The 18,853-nt window shown below is 45.8% G+C and overlaps 1 protein-coding gene across 2 annotated transcripts; it reads left to right on the forward strand.

Annotated features, from left to right (window-relative positions):
* The first annotated feature begins 109 nt into the window (after window positions 1-109).
* On the forward strand, window positions 110-17,702 carry MIGA2 (mitoguardin 2). 2 transcript variants are annotated; one of them, XM_425337.7, is made up of 16 exons: window positions 110-213; window positions 1,768-2,008; window positions 2,647-2,857; window positions 3,980-4,092; window positions 6,360-6,477; window positions 6,689-6,825; window positions 8,317-8,434; window positions 8,610-8,710; window positions 9,290-9,405; window positions 9,840-9,912; window positions 10,267-10,353; window positions 10,962-11,060; window positions 11,532-11,666; window positions 12,092-12,145; window positions 13,092-13,208; window positions 13,912-17,702. In XM_425337.7, exons 2-16 carry the CDS (start codon window positions 1,913-1,915, stop codon window positions 14,110-14,112), a joined length of 1,776 nt encoding a protein of 591 aa, XP_425337.3. In that variant the 5' UTR covers window positions 110-213; window positions 1,768-1,912; the 3' UTR covers window positions 14,113-17,702. The 2 variants fall into 2 exon arrangements, with proteins under 2 accessions (XP_425337.3, XP_004945921.2); XM_004945864.5 differs by having other exon boundaries at window positions 2,662-2,857.
* The last annotated feature ends 1,151 nt before the right edge of the window (window positions 17,703-18,853 follow it).

An 18,853-nucleotide genomic window follows, 5' to 3' on the forward strand; every position in this document is an offset into this window, starting at 1 on the left:
CGCAGCCTGCAGCCGGGCCTTCGGGAAGCGCCCCGATTGGTTCGCCGGAGGGACGATCGCCTCTCTGATTGGCTAGGAGTGCGGAGGGGCGGGGCTTCAAACCTCGTTCAGGGTAGGCTGCGGCGCGGGGGAAGGAGACGCTGCCCTTCCGCGGCCATGGCGCGCGGCGGGGGGAACGGGGCGCCGAGCGGGGCCGTGCGCCCGCGGGTTGCGGTGAGTGGTGTCGGCAGCGCACACCTATGGGGGCTGGGTGAGCCGTACCGCTGCGTCGTAGGGATCGGAGACGGGAACCTCACCGAGCAGCAGTGGTCCTAGTAGGCGGGGGGGATGCGCTGGGTGCAGGGAGCCTAGGGATGCCCGGGGTGCGGGCGGTTTAGGGGTCACTGAGCTGCAGGAGGGCTCTGGGGCTCGTGGGGGCAAAGTGCCCGAGTGGTGCCCCAGGGATGCCAGGTCCAACCAGAGGGGTGCAAGGGGCATAGGGAGTGCTCGGGGGTATGTGTGTGCGGGGGCTATGGAGACTGGTTCAAGGATGCAGACAGCCCAGGGAGCTCTGCTTGCAGGGCCCCGGTTTGCTGCAGTGCTGCTGTGGGGTATCCCATAGGGAGCATCCAGCCTGGGATGCCCAGGGGAGCAGGGCAGTGCTCGAGGTGTAAATGTGTCTGTGTCCTGGTAGGGCCAGCATTGCTTCGTCCTGAAGGACAAGGACAGGCAAGGCTGTGCTGCAGTGCCCAGCCTGGAGGGTTTTCCTTGGCTTTGTGCTGTGTGTCCCCACTGCCAGTCAGGTGTAGTAACCTGCTGGCTAAACAGTGTCCCCCGCGTTCTTTGCACTTTGCTTATCTTTGTTCTGCTCTAACCAAAATGTTACGTTTAACCTTCTTCTGCAAGCTCCTGGCACTCTGGTCCCCTGAGACTGTTGCCAAACGTGGCTCCTTAACGGGGCTGTGCCAGCCCTGGAGGCTGCAAGGTGCAAGGTTGCTGTGGGCGATGTGGTCAGGTAGATGCAGGGTTATCATGTGGCTTTAAAACACGGGATGGGTTTCACTTGTCAGTGTGGGAAGGCACGTGGAAAGGCACCAGAGTGCAGCGTGGCCGGAGCGTGGCTGCACACGGGTGAGGGCAGTGTTTCCAAGTGCATTGCTGTGAAGGCCGGCCTGGCAAGGAGAGCAGGGCTAAAGCACTTATAACTCTGTGGTGGTTCAGAGATACTTCTGTTGTTTCAATATATATTGTTTTTGTAGCTCTGTCCTTGACATGAAGCAGGGCCCTGCTTCCTGGCTTCCAGCACAGCCAGGAAAGCTCTGCTAAACTCAGCTTGCTTTGAAACCTCTTGGGAGAAACAGCCTCTGCTTCGTGGCTCTTTACAGTGACAGAATCAAGGGCGAGCAGAGTTTTGCTGATTAAGGTGCATATGTGGTTATTTGGAATAATTATGTGATTTATATATGTATCTTTTTTTACATGGGGACTGCCAAAGTTCTGTCCAACCACGTGCAACCCATTGTGGAGCATGTGGAAATCTCTGGCACAGCTTCAGCTTTTGAGTGCAAGGACATTGCTGCTGCTATAGAGCAGTTTGTGAACCTTACCCCATACTTGGTACGAGGAGCAACAGTTGCTGCTATGGATGAGGAGATGCTTTAAAGCTCAGGTTTGGCTCTAGCAGCACTGCTGCTCTGAGTGAGCTGGTGTGCTGTTTGTGAAGTGCAGCACAGGGAAGTACAGGCTGTGCATTCCCTTCTCTTACCTGATTTTTCCCTATTCCTTCAGGGTTGCTGGATGAAGGCTGGCTCCAGGACACTGAGCTCGATGTCAGATGGAAGCTGGATTTCCTTGTGAGTGGCTCGTGCAGCATCCATCCAAAAGTGTTCTTCCCCTTCGTGACTCCTGGAGGTGCTGAGGTCATCCTTTAGCCATGGCCTTTAGAAGGACCGAGGGAATGTCCATCATCCAGGCCTTGGCAATGACCGTGGCGGAGATCCCCGTGTTTGTGTACACAACGTTTGGGCAGGTACAACAAGAGAAAAGTCTTTTCCAGCTGGTTCCTTGGGCTTTGTCTCTGGAGATTGTCTGCCAAGAAAGAAGAATCTGTGTTAGTCGAGAGGAGGCATGGTGGTGGGAGAACCTGTCAGTTCATTTGGTTCATATGTAGAGGCCAGGGTAGTGGGGATGGATTTGGAGTAGGGCGAGATAAATGTTTCCACATCACTCTGTGGGACAACACCTGAGTTCCACCTTTCTTCTCTTCAAAGGCACTAAGTGCATATATACATTTAAAGATTATTGGTGTATTTTCCATTTGTAGTAATGCAACGCTTGCTCAGCTACACACCAGGATTCCAGAGCTGAATTTGGGTGGCTCAGGTCTCATCTCTTATGGGCTGTTCATGAATTTTACAGCTTGTTTTGGCAATGAGAATTGAGACCAGTTTCCCCAGGCTCCATCACGTTGGTGCTGTGCAGTTTCTCTCCTGTTAAGCGCCAGCTGTGTAGCAGATAGGGAGGAATCCTGTGGGTGGGAGGGGAAACGCCAGTGTACATTTCAGGTATCTTATCTTTACAACTGCTATTAACAAAATACACATATGTTTAAAGGATGGTAGACTTTGGTTTTTCATTGTTGCTTTTCTGTATCTTTTGTGTTTAAAGTCTGTCTTCTCTCAGCTGCGGCTCTCTGCAGGCCTACGTAAGGTACTGTTTGCTACAGCTCTTGGGACGGTTGCGTTGGCTCTTGCAGCTCATCAGCTGAAGCGTCGTCGTCGCCGAAAGAAGCAGATTGCTCCAGAGAAGTGTGGCTTTAAGCCTGGAGGCGTCACAGTGCCCATCCTGCCAACCAGAAGGGTCTCTTCTGTGAAGAAAGGTTGGCCTTGCAATAAAGGGGAGTCCCCAAAACCATGTAGCGAGGGGGTGAATATTGCTAAAGTAGTGTTCAAAGAAAGGGGGTGTACGAGCAGCAGTGGGACCATGGAATGTTCCTGGCAAGTGGGCGGAGAGGAAAGAAAAGTGATTTCTGTGCACTACATTGATGTAGAATGGAATTAAAGATCTGAAGCACAGTGCTATGAACACAGGGTTAGTGCAGGAAAGGGGGAGGTGCTGAGCTCAAAACCCGTGTGACTGGAGGGGGGGAAGCGACACTGAGGTTTTCCCCGAGGCACGTAGTTCCCATCCCCCTGCCCACACAAAGTCTATGGACTTGTTTTGCCCTGCCTCCCTGATAATAATGGCCCTGGGCACACTATGACCTGGCTGCCTATTGATTTTGGTGATGCCTGTGGGTGCTGTGTGCAGCTGCATCTGCCTGGCGCATCCTGGAGGGGGTGGTGGCCTAGCTGTGGGTCAGGAGTGTCTGTCCCATGCTGCTGAAGCTCCCAAACCATGGGCAGCTTCTTCACCCACTTGTATTGATTGTTCAGGATAAGGCTGACCCGGCTCCTCATTGAGCACTGTAGGGGAAAAGAATAAAACAAAACAACAACAAAAAACACCCTTGAAGCATGCCAAATAACTATGGAAGCACCATTGTCTGTGCTATGTCCGTGTTCTGCCCTGCCTAAGGGAAGCTGGAGGAGTTTCTCCTTGATGCTTTCTATTTGTGCTCACCTCCTACTATCATAGGCAATGCATGTTCATTCCTCAGCCTCAGGTCCCCTTTATACCAGCTTGCTTTGTATCTAGGAGCAAAATAGAGCATAAAAGAAGGTATGACTCATTGCTATGTATTGGATACTGCCTTGCCTATCTGCAGTCACGCTTGACAGGGTGATGTTCCTCTCCTTAAACTGCAGCTGCAGTGAATCTCTTTTGCTTTGTGCCGGGTTTTCCTGTGACTGCTGTAGCTTCTTACATGGACTGCATTTTCTGTAGTTTGCACGGTTCTCATGCCTAACAGCACTCACTGTGACAGGAGAGCCTGTCTCCATCCTCTGCACGCACAGGCCACCAGGTTTAAAATCCTGTTTTTGTGTGACCTCAACTTCAGGATACTCCAGCAGGAGAGTCCAGAGTCCCAGCAGCAAGAGCAATGACACGCTCAGCGGGATCTCCTCCATCGAGCCCAGCAAACATTCCAGTTCCTCCCACAGCCTTGCCTCGGTAAGGACCTTCTCAGAAGGATTGAGAGAAGTAGGGGTGGGAGATTAGTGCATCTCCATGTAACAAGATCACCAAGTCCATGGGCTTGTGCAGGCTGATGGATAATGCCAAGATTCTTGGGGTAGAAGAGGTTACGGTGTAATTGGAGGGCAGGCTTGTTGTAATTTAATGGTGATGGTCTGGAGCTGTCTGGGGCAGGCATGCCTCTGGAAACAGAGCAGTGTTTTCCTGTGGCCAAGAGCCCTAGGGTCTCATGTCTTTGGCCAGCGAGAGGTTGTGGGAGGGACTTGTGTGTGGGATGTGGCCATGATTTCTTGAGGCTATCTATGCCCCTCTACAGGAGCAAGGATGAGCTGTAGGTGGGTCTTGCAGTGGTGGGAAGTTTGTTTCCTTCTGTAGTGGGGTGTTAGGTGGACCAACCCTTGTGTCATTGCAGCCCTTCTGCCTCTATACAAGCTGATCAAGGTTGTTCAATTTTTAAAACCACATTAACTACCAAAAAACAGATAGCTCTGTTAATGAAACAGTGCAGGCTGGGACACAGCCCAGTAGTTCTATGTCCTTCAAAGCAGAAGCTGTCACTGTGTATATCCACCTCTTGTGAGACCGAAGACAGAAACACTGGGGAATGTTTGTGGCTGCAGGGCCTGTTTGATATCCTCACTGCTCAAAGCTGACTGGAGCAACAGGAAGCACAGGCGAACAGCAGCTTCCAACACTGTGACGTGCCACAAAACCCCTTCTTGGCATCAGCTGCAGGAACACTTGTGCTTGGTGTTTCATTAGCAGTGCTGGGGAAGGAAGGGGAAAAATCATCTAGCCACAGTGTGCAGGTACTGTGTTATTTTTAGCGTGCTCTGATATTTAAAGAACCAGAAAGCTGACAAACATTTGTGCTGGCCAAAGTGTGTCTCCAGCAGGCGGCAGTGCTGGCACGATGGTGGGTGTGCAGCCTGTCTGTTTTCCCCTGGGTAATGGGGACAGGATGGGATGTGCCTGTGTACACCACACTGTGTCCAGCCCTGGCCTCCTCCTCCTTCATGGACTCGCATCCATTTAATTCCCCTGTGGCTTCTCCCTTCCCACAGATGCTGTCCGGGTTTTGTATTGCTGAAGGCTGTTTCTCTTGACATAAAACTAAATTCTTTTAAAAATTCTTTTTTCCACTGCCAGTACTTGAGTAATGATATCCACACAGAGGAATCTGTTCCAATACCCCTTCACTGCGTGGGAGGTGAACGTCTGTGATGTTGTCCTCATTGCTTTTATGTTACGTGAGGGAAGAACAGCTCATCCTTCACACAGCTGCAGGTTCTGCCTGCTGTCTTGTCTGGTTTCCTGAGCTTCGTCACTTAGTAAATAAGTCAGCAGCAGTGAATTGCTCGTTACAGACCTGGATCTCAAAGTGATTTATTACCACTCCACAGAGATGAATCAATGAGGGCATGGCAAGAACTATCTATCAGCCATTTATTGTAGCTTCTTCTCTAGCATCAGGCTCACATTTGGGCATTTTATCTAAGTCATCTGAAAACAACTATGAAAATACCGGTCGCTGACTTTATCTGAACCCAGCACTTTGTTTTGTCAGACTGCAGAAGATGCTTATGCACAGGGGTGAAACTTGAGCAAGCTGACAGTTTGCATTGTGGATCTTAGTGCTCAGCCTTCCCGTGACAAGGTTTAGTTACAAAGAAAGAGCTGGAATTTCCCTTGGCCAAATTCCCCAGCTGTATTTTTGCTGATAATCTGCTGCTTTTTTTTTGGACTGTGGTTACTTCTCCCACTTCCAGTGTTCTTTTGTATGGAAAGTTGGGGCTGACACAAACTTCATATCAAAATGCCTGTGCTGTTGTAGTGGTTGCTTTGAGGCTTTCTTGGGCTGTTGCCTCCATAGGTGCTCTCCTACTTGTGCTCATAGTTGCACACCTCACTGTTTCCTAATGAAGCCTCACTGTAAATTGGTGAGGGAAGGTATTTCCTACGTGGATTTCTGTGCTTTCAAAGACACTGCTGTGGTGCCAGGTGGCAAAGGGCAGGACTTCTTGTCTTCCCTCTGTAACAGCTCTTGGCAGTTGGCAGCATGGTGTGAACCCACATGGGAAGGGGCTGGTAACTCTTCATAACACCCCTTACAAAGCAAGGGGAGTTTAATGCTGACCCTCCTGGAGACATTTCAAAGGGTATTTGCTTGCTTTGGCAGGGGGGTTGGACTTGGTGATCTCCAGAGGTCCCTTCCAATCCCTACAATTCTGTGATTCCTGCAGATGGTAGCTGTGAACTCTTCAAGTCCAACACCAGCATCGGCCGGGATGTGGGAGGCCCAGGCAATGGGAGATGGTGGAGCCATCGGTGATTCCAGTGCAGAAAGCCTCTATGTTCAAGGTAAACAAACACAGGAGTTAACATCACCCTGTGGGGGTTGTTTATCGTGGGAAGAGCAAAAATAGGGTGTGAAGTGGCATAGAACATCAGCAGCTCTATGTCTATGCAGTGTAGGTTCACCTTTGTACTCTAATAGCAAGCTTTCTGCTATCTTTGAGTTGGTCACCTGTTGGTTACAAGATCTCAGAGCTTTCTTTGGTTGTGCTGCCAGGCATGGAGCTGTTTGAGGAGGCCCTGCAGAAGTGGGAACAGGCGCTGACCATCAGGCAGCGGGACAGTGCTAGTTCCAGCACTCCTGTGCCCTGGGACAGCAAGAAACACCAAGAGAACTTGTCTGAGCATGCAGAGGTAGGTCCGCACTTTTCTCTTGCATTTGACAGCTGGGAAACATGGCAAAAGGCCAGGCAGAATGCTAGTAGTAGTAGCTAATAGGATAGAAGAAGAGCAAATTGAGGGCAAAGCTGGGCCAGACTGTTTAAGAGCTGTCTACATCTGTGGCTTCCTTATGCAGTGTGAGTGGGTGATTCTTTATTTTTTTCTTTTTTTTTCTTTCTAATAAGTCTCTCCCCCTCATTCCTCAGCTTTTCTGCCCACCTTCCAGATCATGTCAGTCACTGTCATGCAAGTGTTCAAGCAGCAGAGACTGCAGTATGAAAAGACTGTAATAAATGCAGTGCCTGAGAGGAAGAAAGAGCTTTTTGCCTGGCAGTGTTGTGTCTGTAACTCTTTAACACATTGAAAGTGGAGAGCTTGGTGGTCACTCTCACTTCCTAGGGGGGTGAGTGCAGAAGCAGGATGCAGCTGCCTGTGTGTATTAATGACTAAAACAAAGTAGCTGCTAAGAATGTCTCTGTTCACAGAACAAGTGGAGCGGGGAGATGTGTAACTTGTTCCACCTACAGAACAAGTATTTTAGGACAACATCTTGCCTTGGACCTGATGACTATGCTGGGCAGACCTCTGATAAAAGAGGAGATCCAAACTAAGAAGGCTTCATGATGACTGACTGCGAAGCTAAACAGAGCAGCTGTAGCTCAGGGTTGTGAAAGGAGCTAAACTCCAAACATTCCAGGAGTTCTCAGTGGTAAAGTGTTTCAAGGCTGTCATAAATAGGGTCTCATGTAGTAAGTGTATTGGATATTTGCCTTCTCCTGTGGGTATTTATGCACATCAAGTGCAACCAAGTCTGGGTTCTTGCTGTCACTTCTTGAAGTGTCCAATACAATCATAGAAAGGCTTGGGTTGGAAGGGACCCCAAGGATCAACAGGTTCCACCCCCCTGCCACTGGCAGGGCCACCAACCTCAATAGTGTTTCTGCAAACAAATCCAACATCAAAATAGATCCTGTGCTTCTCGTTAATGCTTCTATCTACTGGGTGACATACTCATGCAGACACAGGGCATGAAGGTGTGATGCCGTGTCTTATTTTTCTTTTTTCCTTTTTGTCTTCTTGTGCTTATAGCACGCTTTGCTTGTGCCCAGCACCTTAATCCAAGGACTCTTATGCTGTTATCCAGTTCTGGATACACTTCTGTATTCAACACAGGTTCTCTGATAGATGTTTCAAGAGGGAATCAGAAGTCAGGAGAGTTAAGTGATCTGTAACTTGTAAAAATACCTGTTTCTCTGGATAGCAGATTAAAGTTCTTTCTTTTTTAACAGGAATACAAAATTGTGAAGCTAAAAATGCCAGAGGATTTGAATAGGCTGTATAGAAGCATTCCTCCCCTTACAGTGTTAGCTGTATTGTAGGATTGAGTTCTGTCTCTCTCTTTTTCTTCCACTCTCTCTCTCTCACGTAATTTAATCTGTAACTTCTATGGCATTTATGTTCAAGGAGGAGTCCCAGAAAAGAGAGTTTGCTGAGAAGTTGGAGTCCCTCTTGCACCGAGCCTACCACCTCCAGGAGGAGTTTGGGTCTTCACTTCCATCAGACAGCATGCTGCTGGATCTGGGTGAGCTGGGTGTGAAATGCATTAGTTAGACAGTTTTTCTGTTTTTCTTTTCTGTGAGCAAAGCAAAAGAGTGTTGGCAGAGTGCTCCTATGAGGGTGGGAGTGAGAGCGTAGTGACTATAGGAGGAATAGTAGTCTGTGAACTCCAACATGTGCAGCTTCTTTGTCTCCTCCAGAGAAGACTTTAATGCTTCCATTGACGGATGGGTCATTACGGCTTCGCACAGATGATGAAGACAGCTCAATTTCTGAGGACTCCTTCTTCTCTGCAGCAGAGGTAACTTCAGTTCCTGCTGTGTGTAGCAGAGCAGCTGCTTGGAGGGAAGCCACAAAGACAGTGGAGCCAATCACATCTTAATAGGGGAAGATGATAACCTGGGGCTGTTGCTCCATGTTTTGGATAGATGTTAGGAAGAGATTTTTCATTAGGGTGATGGTGCAGCCCTCCCCAGAAAGATCAGGAGATCTCATTAGGTGGAGGCTTTCAAGGCTTGCCCAGAACAAACCATAACTGACCTGATCTAGTGTGGGTAACCATTCTACTTTAAGTGGGAGGCTGGAGGTCCTTTTCAACCAATATTTGCAGGTCATCTTCCAATCTACAGTAGAAAACATGCTAAAACAGGTAGGAATATGCTGTATATCTAATGTAATGTGGCTTGGTTTTGTATTTTTAGGGAATACTGAGCTGTGTGAAACTGGTAGGAAGGAAAATATCTTTGCATGAAATAATTGGGACTGACAAAAGTTTGCCAGCTAAAGAAGGAATGTCTTGCTTGTGTGCAGTCCCCAAGTATTTACAAATATTTAATGAGATCATCTGTTTTTTTTCCCATGCTTCTTGCTACTGTTACAGCTCTTTGACTCTCTTCACTTTGAGGAAATACCATACCACCTATCAAGGCCGGTAGCAGCATATGAAGAAGCCCTGCAGTTAGTGAAAGAAGGGAAGGTTGCATGCCGGACGTTGAGGTGAATTGCCATCTGGAGTTGTGGATGCTTGTGTCAGGGCTCCTTTGAGCAATGTGAACATAATATTTACCTTTGAACAGCCCTATAAAGAGAATGACCCTTTGGGGCAGGAAACTCCTAGCATCTTTGTTGCTTGTTTGTATTTTCGAGGTTTTAGGCACATGGTAAGAAAGGATATTATCCCAGGAAGTTAATAATAAGCGTAACTGTTCTGTATGGCTGGGCTGCACAGTTCTATGCTGTGACAGCCTTTGCAGAGGTACTGTGGTTCTCCGGGGAACTACATGAAGGAAACAGACTTTTGCCTTTCGCCCTTTCTTTTACTTTCGCCTAGGCAGAGCCTGGATTTTTTTTTTTCTTAGAAGAGCATAGTTGCTAGGGTCACAGATATTAGGAGAACTGAAATTTATGCATTCATTGCCTTTTCCCTCTAGGACAGAGCTCCTTGGCTGCTATAGTGACCAGGATTTCCTTGCAAAGCTGCACTGTGTCAGGCAGGCCTTCAAGGTGAGAGTGGTTCAGTGAAGGAGTGTGAGGCTGGCTGTCCTTGCAGTTCCTGCATTCCCATGGCACGTTGCCTCCAGCAGTGTGTTCTTCTCCTACATCCATGTAGGACTGAAGTCTTTTCCCTCTAGAGCAAGTAAAAACAGAAACAATCCAAGCTTCTGTTACTTAACATTGTAATTATCATCAATTTGCTTTGGAGAGGAATAAGTATGCCCTGGTCCTCATGCCCAGCTTGAGTGATGATTACCTGGCCTCTTTGCTGATTTAGTGTTGGAATGTGAAAGCTTGGGAATTGCACAGTTGGCCAGAAGCTGTCACTCCCATTCATGGAGACTTCTTTTGTTCCCTTTGCAGGAGCTGCTGGAGGATGAAAGCAATCAACTGTTTTTTGGAGAGGTTGGGAAGCAAATGGTGATAGGATTGATGACAAAAGCTGAAAAGGTAGGAAGCTTGAAAGTGGCTTATGTCTCTTGTGGGCACAGGGACACTTGTTCCTCCAGTGCACTAGACAAATTATGGACTGTGAAAGGAGAAAACTTTGTCTGTATATAGGTGACCACTGTGAAAAGTAAAATGCCAATGTTTTTAATCTTGTTCAACCAAATTCTCATGATAGAGGCTCTCTGCAGCTCCTGTCCACAGTTTGATACCGTGTCTCATTATAGAGAGAGCAGAAGGTACAGAGTGCATCATAGGAATATTCAAATACAGGAAAGAAATCATAATCAAACCTCTGCATCAACCACATCATCTCCCAAACAGAGAGACACTTGCACAGTGTTAGTCTTACTGGACTTCGTTTGTGTATAGGTGCCTCTAACCACTTCCTTGAAGACAGCTAAGTGTGTGCTTTAAGTCACAGCTGAGCCTGGGGCTGTCCATACCTCCCACAAAAAAAAAAAAGTATTTCCGTATGAAGTGTGTTGGCTGAAAAATTCAGCCAGTGGCATGTGTTGATGTTTGTTAGCTCAAAATAGAGAAGTAAGTCTTCGGTATAATGTGTCCACAACTGCTGTACCTTCTGAAGCACTTTTTCTCCGCTCTTGCAGAATCCCAAAGCTTTTCTGGAAAGCTATGAGGAGATGCTGCATTATGCACTGAAGCCAGAGACATGGCCGACCACACAGCAGGAGCTGGAGGGAAGAGGGGTTGGTAAAGACATTCTCTCTAGGAGTTGGAGAGTAATGGATATGTAGGAACTACCATGGAGTGAATGAATGGCTTCTGAAATACGATTACTTTGCAATTGTATGTTGTGGGGGAGGGCAAGGGGAAAACTGGCTGGCTGAGTGTTTAAGCTTCATAGCAGATATTGCTGTCAGCAATGTTAGCACTACTGTGTTTATAAAATAAAAATAATGGGGAAAAAACCACCACACCCTCTTTCTAGAGGGCACAAGCTGATGTGTGTAGCTCTAAGATTTGCTTGCCCTTTTGACTGGAGTTTTTCTGGGCTCAGGAATTGGAAGCCCCTTGGCCAGCCCCTGTCTGAGGTTTGGCCTGTGAACTGAATGAACACAGATTCTTGTACTGGTGGCAAACATTGTTTTGTTGTTTCAAAGTCCATCTCCTTTTTCTGTAAACCTGTTTCCTTTACAGACTTCTCTGCTCTCTGACAGGTGGTGTGCATGAGTTTCTTTGATATTGTGCTGGACTTTATCCTCATGGATGCTTTTGAGGATTTGGAGAATCCCCCCTCCTCTGTGCTGGCTGTGCTGCGCAACCGTTGGCTGTCGGATAGCTTCAAGGAGACGGTGCGTTAACCGGGCCGTCTTTGTGTCCAGCAGTGCCAAAGCTAGGAAGGATGATTACCTATCACTTTGACTGGCCTGGCAGAATGGTGTGTTCTCTTTAGAAACACCATATTTTCTTGAAACTCTAAACAGCAGTCCTCTAGTACGTGTAAATCTTTCAACAGCTATCTGCTTGAAGTCTGTATTCTGGGGCATGTGGCAGCTATGCCAGATTGTATTAGAGATCTTCAAAGACACTTTGGTTTGTCTGGAGTGGGTCTGTAGTGGCCAAACGTGCTTCCAGCTCGTATAGATTTTTCCTAACTAATTTTAGAGTTGTTGGCACGAAGGGGCCACTGCTTTGATATTTTGATGGCAATGTGTTGGCAGGCTGTTTTCTTCAAAAGTGTAATCCCAGCAAATGATGGTCTCTTTGTTAATTGTAGGCCCTAGCAACTGCCTGCTGGTCTGTTCTGAAAGCAAAAAGGAGGCTTCTAATGGTAAGCAAAATTAGTGAACAGAGAAAGAATCAAATGCATTTGAAGCTGAAAAGATATCATGAAGATCGTGGTGAAATGCAAAACCTTTGTGGTGTAAGAATGAACTGAACTGCATTCTCTCTGCTTTAGAGTGCTGGGGTCCTGCTGTCATTTATCTGTACCAGTGCAACATCAGTGCTTTACAGTTGTGAGTTTATTCTCACCTTTTCTTAATAAGAGGATTCAGAGGATAATGTTCTCCATCTGGTATTCCCTATCCTTGCTCACAGTCCCATAGGAATGGTCTCAGTTGCTCTCTGAACTGCAGTTTGCCTGTTGGTGGGCTCACATGCTCTCCTGCCTCCCAGTGCTGACCACTGGCTAGCTTGTACCTTGTGCATGTCCCTTAAACCTGTTCCTTCTGTAAATACTGCAGCAGATGAGTGTGAGAACCTGGAGAACAGGAAGCTGCAACTTCACAATCACACTTCTACCACAGGGACTGTGGCCTCTTGCAAGTGTTCAGCTTCTCTTTCACAGCTAGCTGGTATGACTGGGTTTGCCTTGTGAGATGATGCAAAGAGTAATGAGTACACTGGAAGCTGTATTGCCATGCAGAATTTCCGTCTTAGGTATCTGGATTTTTTTGTGCTCGTTTCTGGCTTAGTCTGGAGGTTACAAGTAGAGTTGGTAAGGACTGCTTGATGGTTGCCTTCCATTTTCTTCTATCTATTCTTCTCCTGAAAGAGTAGCTTAGAAACATAGAGATAGAAAGCTCAAGTCATCCTTCAAGAAATGTGACGGGTAACTGTAATTCTGCAGGAAGAGGTATTCTTAAGCAGCTCTTCAGTTACTGAAGCACAGTTCTTCCTGGAATGGTAGTTCCAACTTTGGTAGTTGATATGGAACAAGCTGCTAATTCTGTCTGAGAACTGAGACCTACCAGTTTTTCCCTTCCTTGTGGCAGGTACCAGATGGCTTTATCTCTCACTTCTACTCCGTATCGGAGCACGTCAGTCCTGTTCTAGCCTTTGGTTTTCTGGGGCCCAAACAGCAGCTTGCTGAAGTCTGCAGTTTCTTCAAGGTAAGATGGCTTTCCTCTACCTGCTCTGTGTGAGAGTCCTGCAGTCTTCTAGCTTAAAGCCACATGAGTGCTTTTGTTGGCTGGCTTTGACTGATGTGGTACAAGAAATCTGATTATATACAAGAGTCTTCTAGACAATCACTGGTTCTTGAGAAGCAGATCTCTGAATTCAGATTGATGAGAATTCCCAATGCGATTGACCATGACTGATAGCAATAAAATGTGTGGTGAAATCAATTTATGTCATCAGTACTGGAAAAGATTAAAGGTGCATATATTGAAAGAATATGTTGTTTAAGTGCTTAAGTGCTTAAAGAATAAGTTGTTTAAGATGATGAAAGTTGCATACTTGGTCTTAAAGTCTGTGGATAAAATCATGAAGTGCTGATGTTGCTTCCATTAAATGCTGCTATGGTTATTTCTGTGGACATTGGCATTTCTTTAATGACTTCAGAATCATAGAATGGCCTGGGTTGAAAAAGACTACAACGATCATCTAGTTTCAACCCCTGTGCTACGTGCAGGGACTTTAGGAGCTCTGCTGTCCTGTTTCAGAGGCGTGAGGGGAGTTGGTCACAAGTGATATCCAGCCTGAAGCAGATCTGCTTGGATAGCAGGCATAGAAAATTTCTTATGGGATAGGTGGTACTAGAAGGTGTGAGAGAAGGTCTCCTTACTGTAAAACTTCCTTTTCTCTTTGCAGCACCAGATAGTACAATATTTGAAGGACATGTTTGATCTGGACAATGTGAGATACACAACAGTGCAGCTGCTGGCAGAAGACATCTTGCAGCTGTCACGGAGGCGCAGTGAGATCCTCTTGGGATATCTGGGCACAGAGAGCTCCCCTGAGATGAATGGCACACTTCCCATTGAAAACGAGCTGCTGAAGGAGCTCATCTGATGGCAATCAGAGGAGGAAAACAGTTTTGTACAAGGACTTTTTTCCTCACAGAATTGGATTAAACTACCTGCAATGGTCAGTGGTGGCCACAAGACTATCTCAACACACAGCAGCCTGGTGGGACCTTCTGCTTTTTGCAGCCAGTACTGTTTGCTGGGATGGATCCAGGACCACTTGCCAGCTTATGGTTTGAATTTTGTCTTTGTTCCACCCTTCTGTACCTTTTATTATTTTTAATGTGTCAGATAAATCATGAACTGAATGGGCTGAGACTTTTGCCCAGTTCTCTTGAATAGGGCAACCCACGTACCTGTTTGGCCTATGTGTTATCTGGCAGATGGTTCCTGATGTTTATGGTTGTGTTGGAGGAGCAGGAACATGACTGGTAAATTCTCCACTTGACCCTTGGCTTCTCAAAGAGGTTTATGTTGCTTTGGGATTTTTATTACTGTTATTTCTCTGCTGTGTTTCTACAGACATTACTGCTGATTTGACTTCACATACTTTAACACACACAACATGACTAGCAATTTTTTCTTTCCCCAGGGAGGAAGTAGTAGTTCTGTAAAGCACTGAAGTAAAATGTGGACTTTTGTAACCAATCTGAAACTCTGAGGAAGCTGATCTGTTCCCTCCATGTTGCTGTTCTTTTCAGGCCAGATGACTTGCTGTGCTGTGGTCATCTTTCCTTAGGAGATAGCTGAGGTCTGTGTTTGCTCTAAAGGCAAGCTGTTGTGAGGAGGGGGTGGATTTGCATCCTGCCTGCGCACACACAAAGTCTTTAACATCCATCAAAGTGCCTTGCTGTATTTCAGAATTAGCCAGCAGCAGTTCTTGCTAGGTAAGAGTAATGCAGGGTGAAGTACACAAGCGGAAGGAACTGGTATAGCGTGATGCCTGTTCCTATTACGCACAAGGCCAGAAGACAGGTGGATGTTGGATGTGATATACAGAAGAGATTGTGCAGGTACTGGGAGAACTGGGATCAAGCTGCTAGAGAGGAAACAATTTTTTTAATACTTTGTTTATCCTAAGAAACAATACAGTTTTGGTTATATAGTAAATGCATGTGTATATAGTGTTGAGATGGGCTGTTCTCATGTGATATGATACTGACTGCACAACTGGCACCTGAAGTCTGGCTGGATCATTCTCTGAATAGGAGATTAGATTAGGCTAGCAGCATTTGAGTGTGCTGCACTTGAGAAATTCATGGGTTTTGTACAAGGCTTGCAATGATGTACTGAGTTCTCTGTGACTGTAATGCCGCAGGTGAAGGCTGAAGGTGCAGCCTGTCCTTTCTCTTGTTTTTGTCCACACACGGCTCTCTGAGCCCAGGCTAAGAGTAAGGAGGTATTCAGGGAGAAGAAAATGGGGACTTGAATGAAAACACAAGCTTCACTGTTGTTTTGTTTTTCCCTAGATTTGTTATCCCTTGTGTCTACCCCAGGTAAAAGTGCAAGTATGACCTAGCTATGGTATGGTGTGGGGGAAGGTATAGGGTAAGAACCTGGAGTTTCCATAGGAATGGAAAATCAGTATGTGCACTCGGAGAATAACATTTTTCTTCCTCTTCAAAAACCTAATGTGGATTCTGCTGTTAAAAGCAGGAAGTAAGCAGGGAAAAAGTAAACAGGAGGATGTAAAAGGCATAAATAATGCTCCCAGGATGCTTGCAAGAGGGCAGGAGCATGTAACATCTGTTCTGTAAGCACATCAGACTGATGTGGCTTATCCTGGAGACAAGATTAATGCAATAAACAGGACAACATTGAAGCAGAAGTAAGGAGCAGCTGACCTGAGTGAAGCTGCATTAAATAAACTGTTATGGGAAGGATTTAGGAGAACAAATGAAACAAGGAAAGGTCTCTGAGGTGTCTTGCTTCTGGCAGAATATACTGTGAGGAACTAGAGGATGTCGTGTTAGTGTGACACACCTGTTATATGTACACTGTGATTTGAATGTATGTTAAATTCTGGAAGCAAGTTACTTTGCCAAAAGATACTTTAGTGCTTTATGCTATTGTATGGCAGGTTTGTAACAGAGTAACTTCAGCAACTTTGTGTAGTGGTTTAAAGATGCTAAAACGTTTAGTTCAATGTAATAAGACGGACTGTAAATTTAAACAGTGCTATCCATTTCAGATTTTTGTGTTTTATGTATATTTATTTACTACTTTGGGTGCCTTTAGGCCTTGGTGCTCGGGGCAGCCTGCCTGCTTTGTGTATGGATGAGACCACCGGTGGCTCACATCACAGGGGAGGACACTACAACAGGGTCCTTAGGAAGCAAATGCTAACTTGCATTGTAGCTTCTTAAATTATGAAACTGTAGATTCCTAATCAGTGACATGGAAGAAAGATAGTTTTATTGCAGTTTTATTCTCTTGCTTAGCCCTTATTCCAAGTGGAATATGCTGCCCTTGCAGGGAAGGTAAAGATGGATGTTCTGGAAGAACATCTGCAGCTTTTTGAAGCTTGAGTTCTTCCTCTCCATCTGCCAACACTAAATTGTTCCTGCTCAAGCCAAGTATGTCTGCTGAGACAAACCGTTTTGCCTGAGCAGAATGGTATGCTTTCCTGCATCTCCCAATCCCCCCAATTCCTATTTCATCACTGCCTGATCCCAGCGTGGCTTTAGAGGAAATGCAAAACATTCTCGCCACCTCTAGGTGGTACTGCTGAGACCAGTGGGTTCAGAGCCCTGACTTGAGGGGAGTCCCCTCCTGCATTCAGTTCCTTTTAGATGTGAGCTGGAGTAGGTGTTGGGGCTGCTTCCACCGATCCCTTCTAGAGCAGGGCTCAGCTGAAATGGCAACCACCTCATACTCATCTGCTTCACAGGGCACAGCGAAAGGCTATGCCTGAGCAGCTGTCTGCCCTCCAGCTTCGTAAGGGAACAGCAGAACAATTTTTTCCCTAGCATATTGTGTTTAGCAAAGGAATCCTTCAGCATTAGTAGTAGATGAGATATGTATTTGGGTAGATCCCAAGAGGTATTTGCCTCTTTTATAACGCACCCTTTTTCTCAAGGGGTTAAATCATTCTCTGCTGACACTTGTAAGATTTGAAATGGCTTAGCAGCTATGAAATAAAATCCTTTACTAGTTTCTGATACTTAAACAGATTTGCATGACTTTCAGTTTTTACACGGGAGTTGTAACGAGCTTGACTAGCGCTTAAAGTACATACTCAGTACTTCAGTATGTATGTGCTAAACTGAATGGCTCTAGGAGGGTCTCTGTGATCTTTAAAGCAAAAGCATATTAAAAATTGAGGAAAATCTGCCTTGTTTTATGTACAAGATCAGTGTGGCTTTGAAAAGCATGACTTGCGCTGTCTTAGACACGAATGTGGGAAAAGCAGGATTTTATTTACCCCTCTTCAGTTCAATGTTCCTCTGCCATATCTGAAACTAATGAATGTAAACTTGTGCCTGTTTTTTGTTTTCTTCATGTCCTAAAGGTGTAAATATCTGTCTGTGTTTTGCTTCTTTTTTTTTTTCTTTGTGACTTTTTTTTTCTGATACCTCTAATCTTAGGATGTGGGCATTGCAACTTGAATAAGTCAAATAAAACTTTCCTTCACAATCTTGGTTTTTGTTCTTGAACTACCTAGAGAAGCCTGCTAGCAACTGGTACCTTGGCTTCCAATACAGGTGGCAGTTGTGGCAACACCCTTCACATGAGAGCAATAGTATAAAGCAAAGTTCCTTTGTCTTAGAGTCAAAATGCTAAAGTCAGAGCAAGTAAATTCTCATGGTTTTGTGTGTATGAAGTTCTACTCACTAGTCTACTGAGATCAAGCTAGCTATAAAATAAGTATGACAACTCCCTGTACTTTGAGCAGTGGGCAAAAACTCCAGGGATTCTTTTTTCATGTTTTTCTTTTTCCCTTGGTGGTTTGATTATGTTTATGTGTGGTGTGCATAGGCTAATGGGCTGTGATAGCGATAACAGATATCTCAGTAAGGAACAGAATCTCATAGACACGGTCCACGTTCTCAGAGTATCCTTATTAGTCTCCCAACCTCTGTGAAAGAAAAGCAAAGACTGTGGGCTGATATCAGAGATGACCATCTGCTTAGCAGTGCAGCAAACTCATCTTCTTCCTCTGAGGCAATTACAATGTGTTTAAATACTTTCCTTTTCAAATGACCCAGAAAACAGATTGAATCAGATAAGTCGCTTGCTTCCACGGTGATTGAAATTTCATCCATATGCTTAAAAAAAGCTTCTGTTAGCATTAATGCAAGCCTGTCATGAGCTGTGATATATGCAAATAAAATGTTCACGAATAGGAGAACTTCTGCCTCTTGCCACACCCAGCACATTAGCTGAAAGAGTTAAAAAGGAGTTTACCTTGGTTTCTATGGTGTCAGACTGTATACTCATTAGATCTTCAGAGCAGCTTTGTGCTTTCTTACACTGACGGAATGGAGCAAAGGCTGCTCTCTGTATTGACACTTTCTTCCTATCTTCAGGAAGGAGTGGGTGAATACAGCAATGAAGCCCACAATTTTCAGTACTTGTCATGGTACATAGATCAGATGTAATCCACTCTGCCAGCATAACTCTGTATTCAAGAGCTGGGAAAGGAGGAGATTCATTTAGCTCTTATAGTGAAAGCAGTAAATCACGCGTGCTACCTCATATCGCTCTTCTGCAATGAACCTCTGCAGGAAATATTTCCTTTCTTCCCAAAATAACGAGTCTTCGCCGCTATTTTGCTCGCCGTGACG

This window comes from Gallus gallus, chromosome 17 (genome assembly GCF_016699485.2).
Source record: "Gallus gallus isolate bGalGal1 chromosome 17, bGalGal1.mat.broiler.GRCg7b, whole genome shotgun sequence".
In the NCBI taxonomy this organism is placed as follows: domain Eukaryota; kingdom Metazoa; phylum Chordata; class Aves; order Galliformes; family Phasianidae; genus Gallus; species Gallus gallus.

Coding starts and splice junctions, on each gene's coding strand:
- MIGA2 (XM_425337.7), top strand. CDS start 1,913: ATGGCCTTTAGAAGGACCGAGGGAATGTCCATCATCCAGGCCTTGGCA. Junction 6,826..8,316: donor ACTTGTCTGAGCATGCAGAG/GTAGGTCCGCAC, acceptor TTTATGTTCAAG/GAGGAGTCCCAGAAAAGAGA. Junction 8,711..9,289: donor CCTTCTTCTCTGCAGCAGAG/GTAACTTCAGTT, acceptor CTACTGTTACAG/CTCTTTGACTCTCTTCACTT.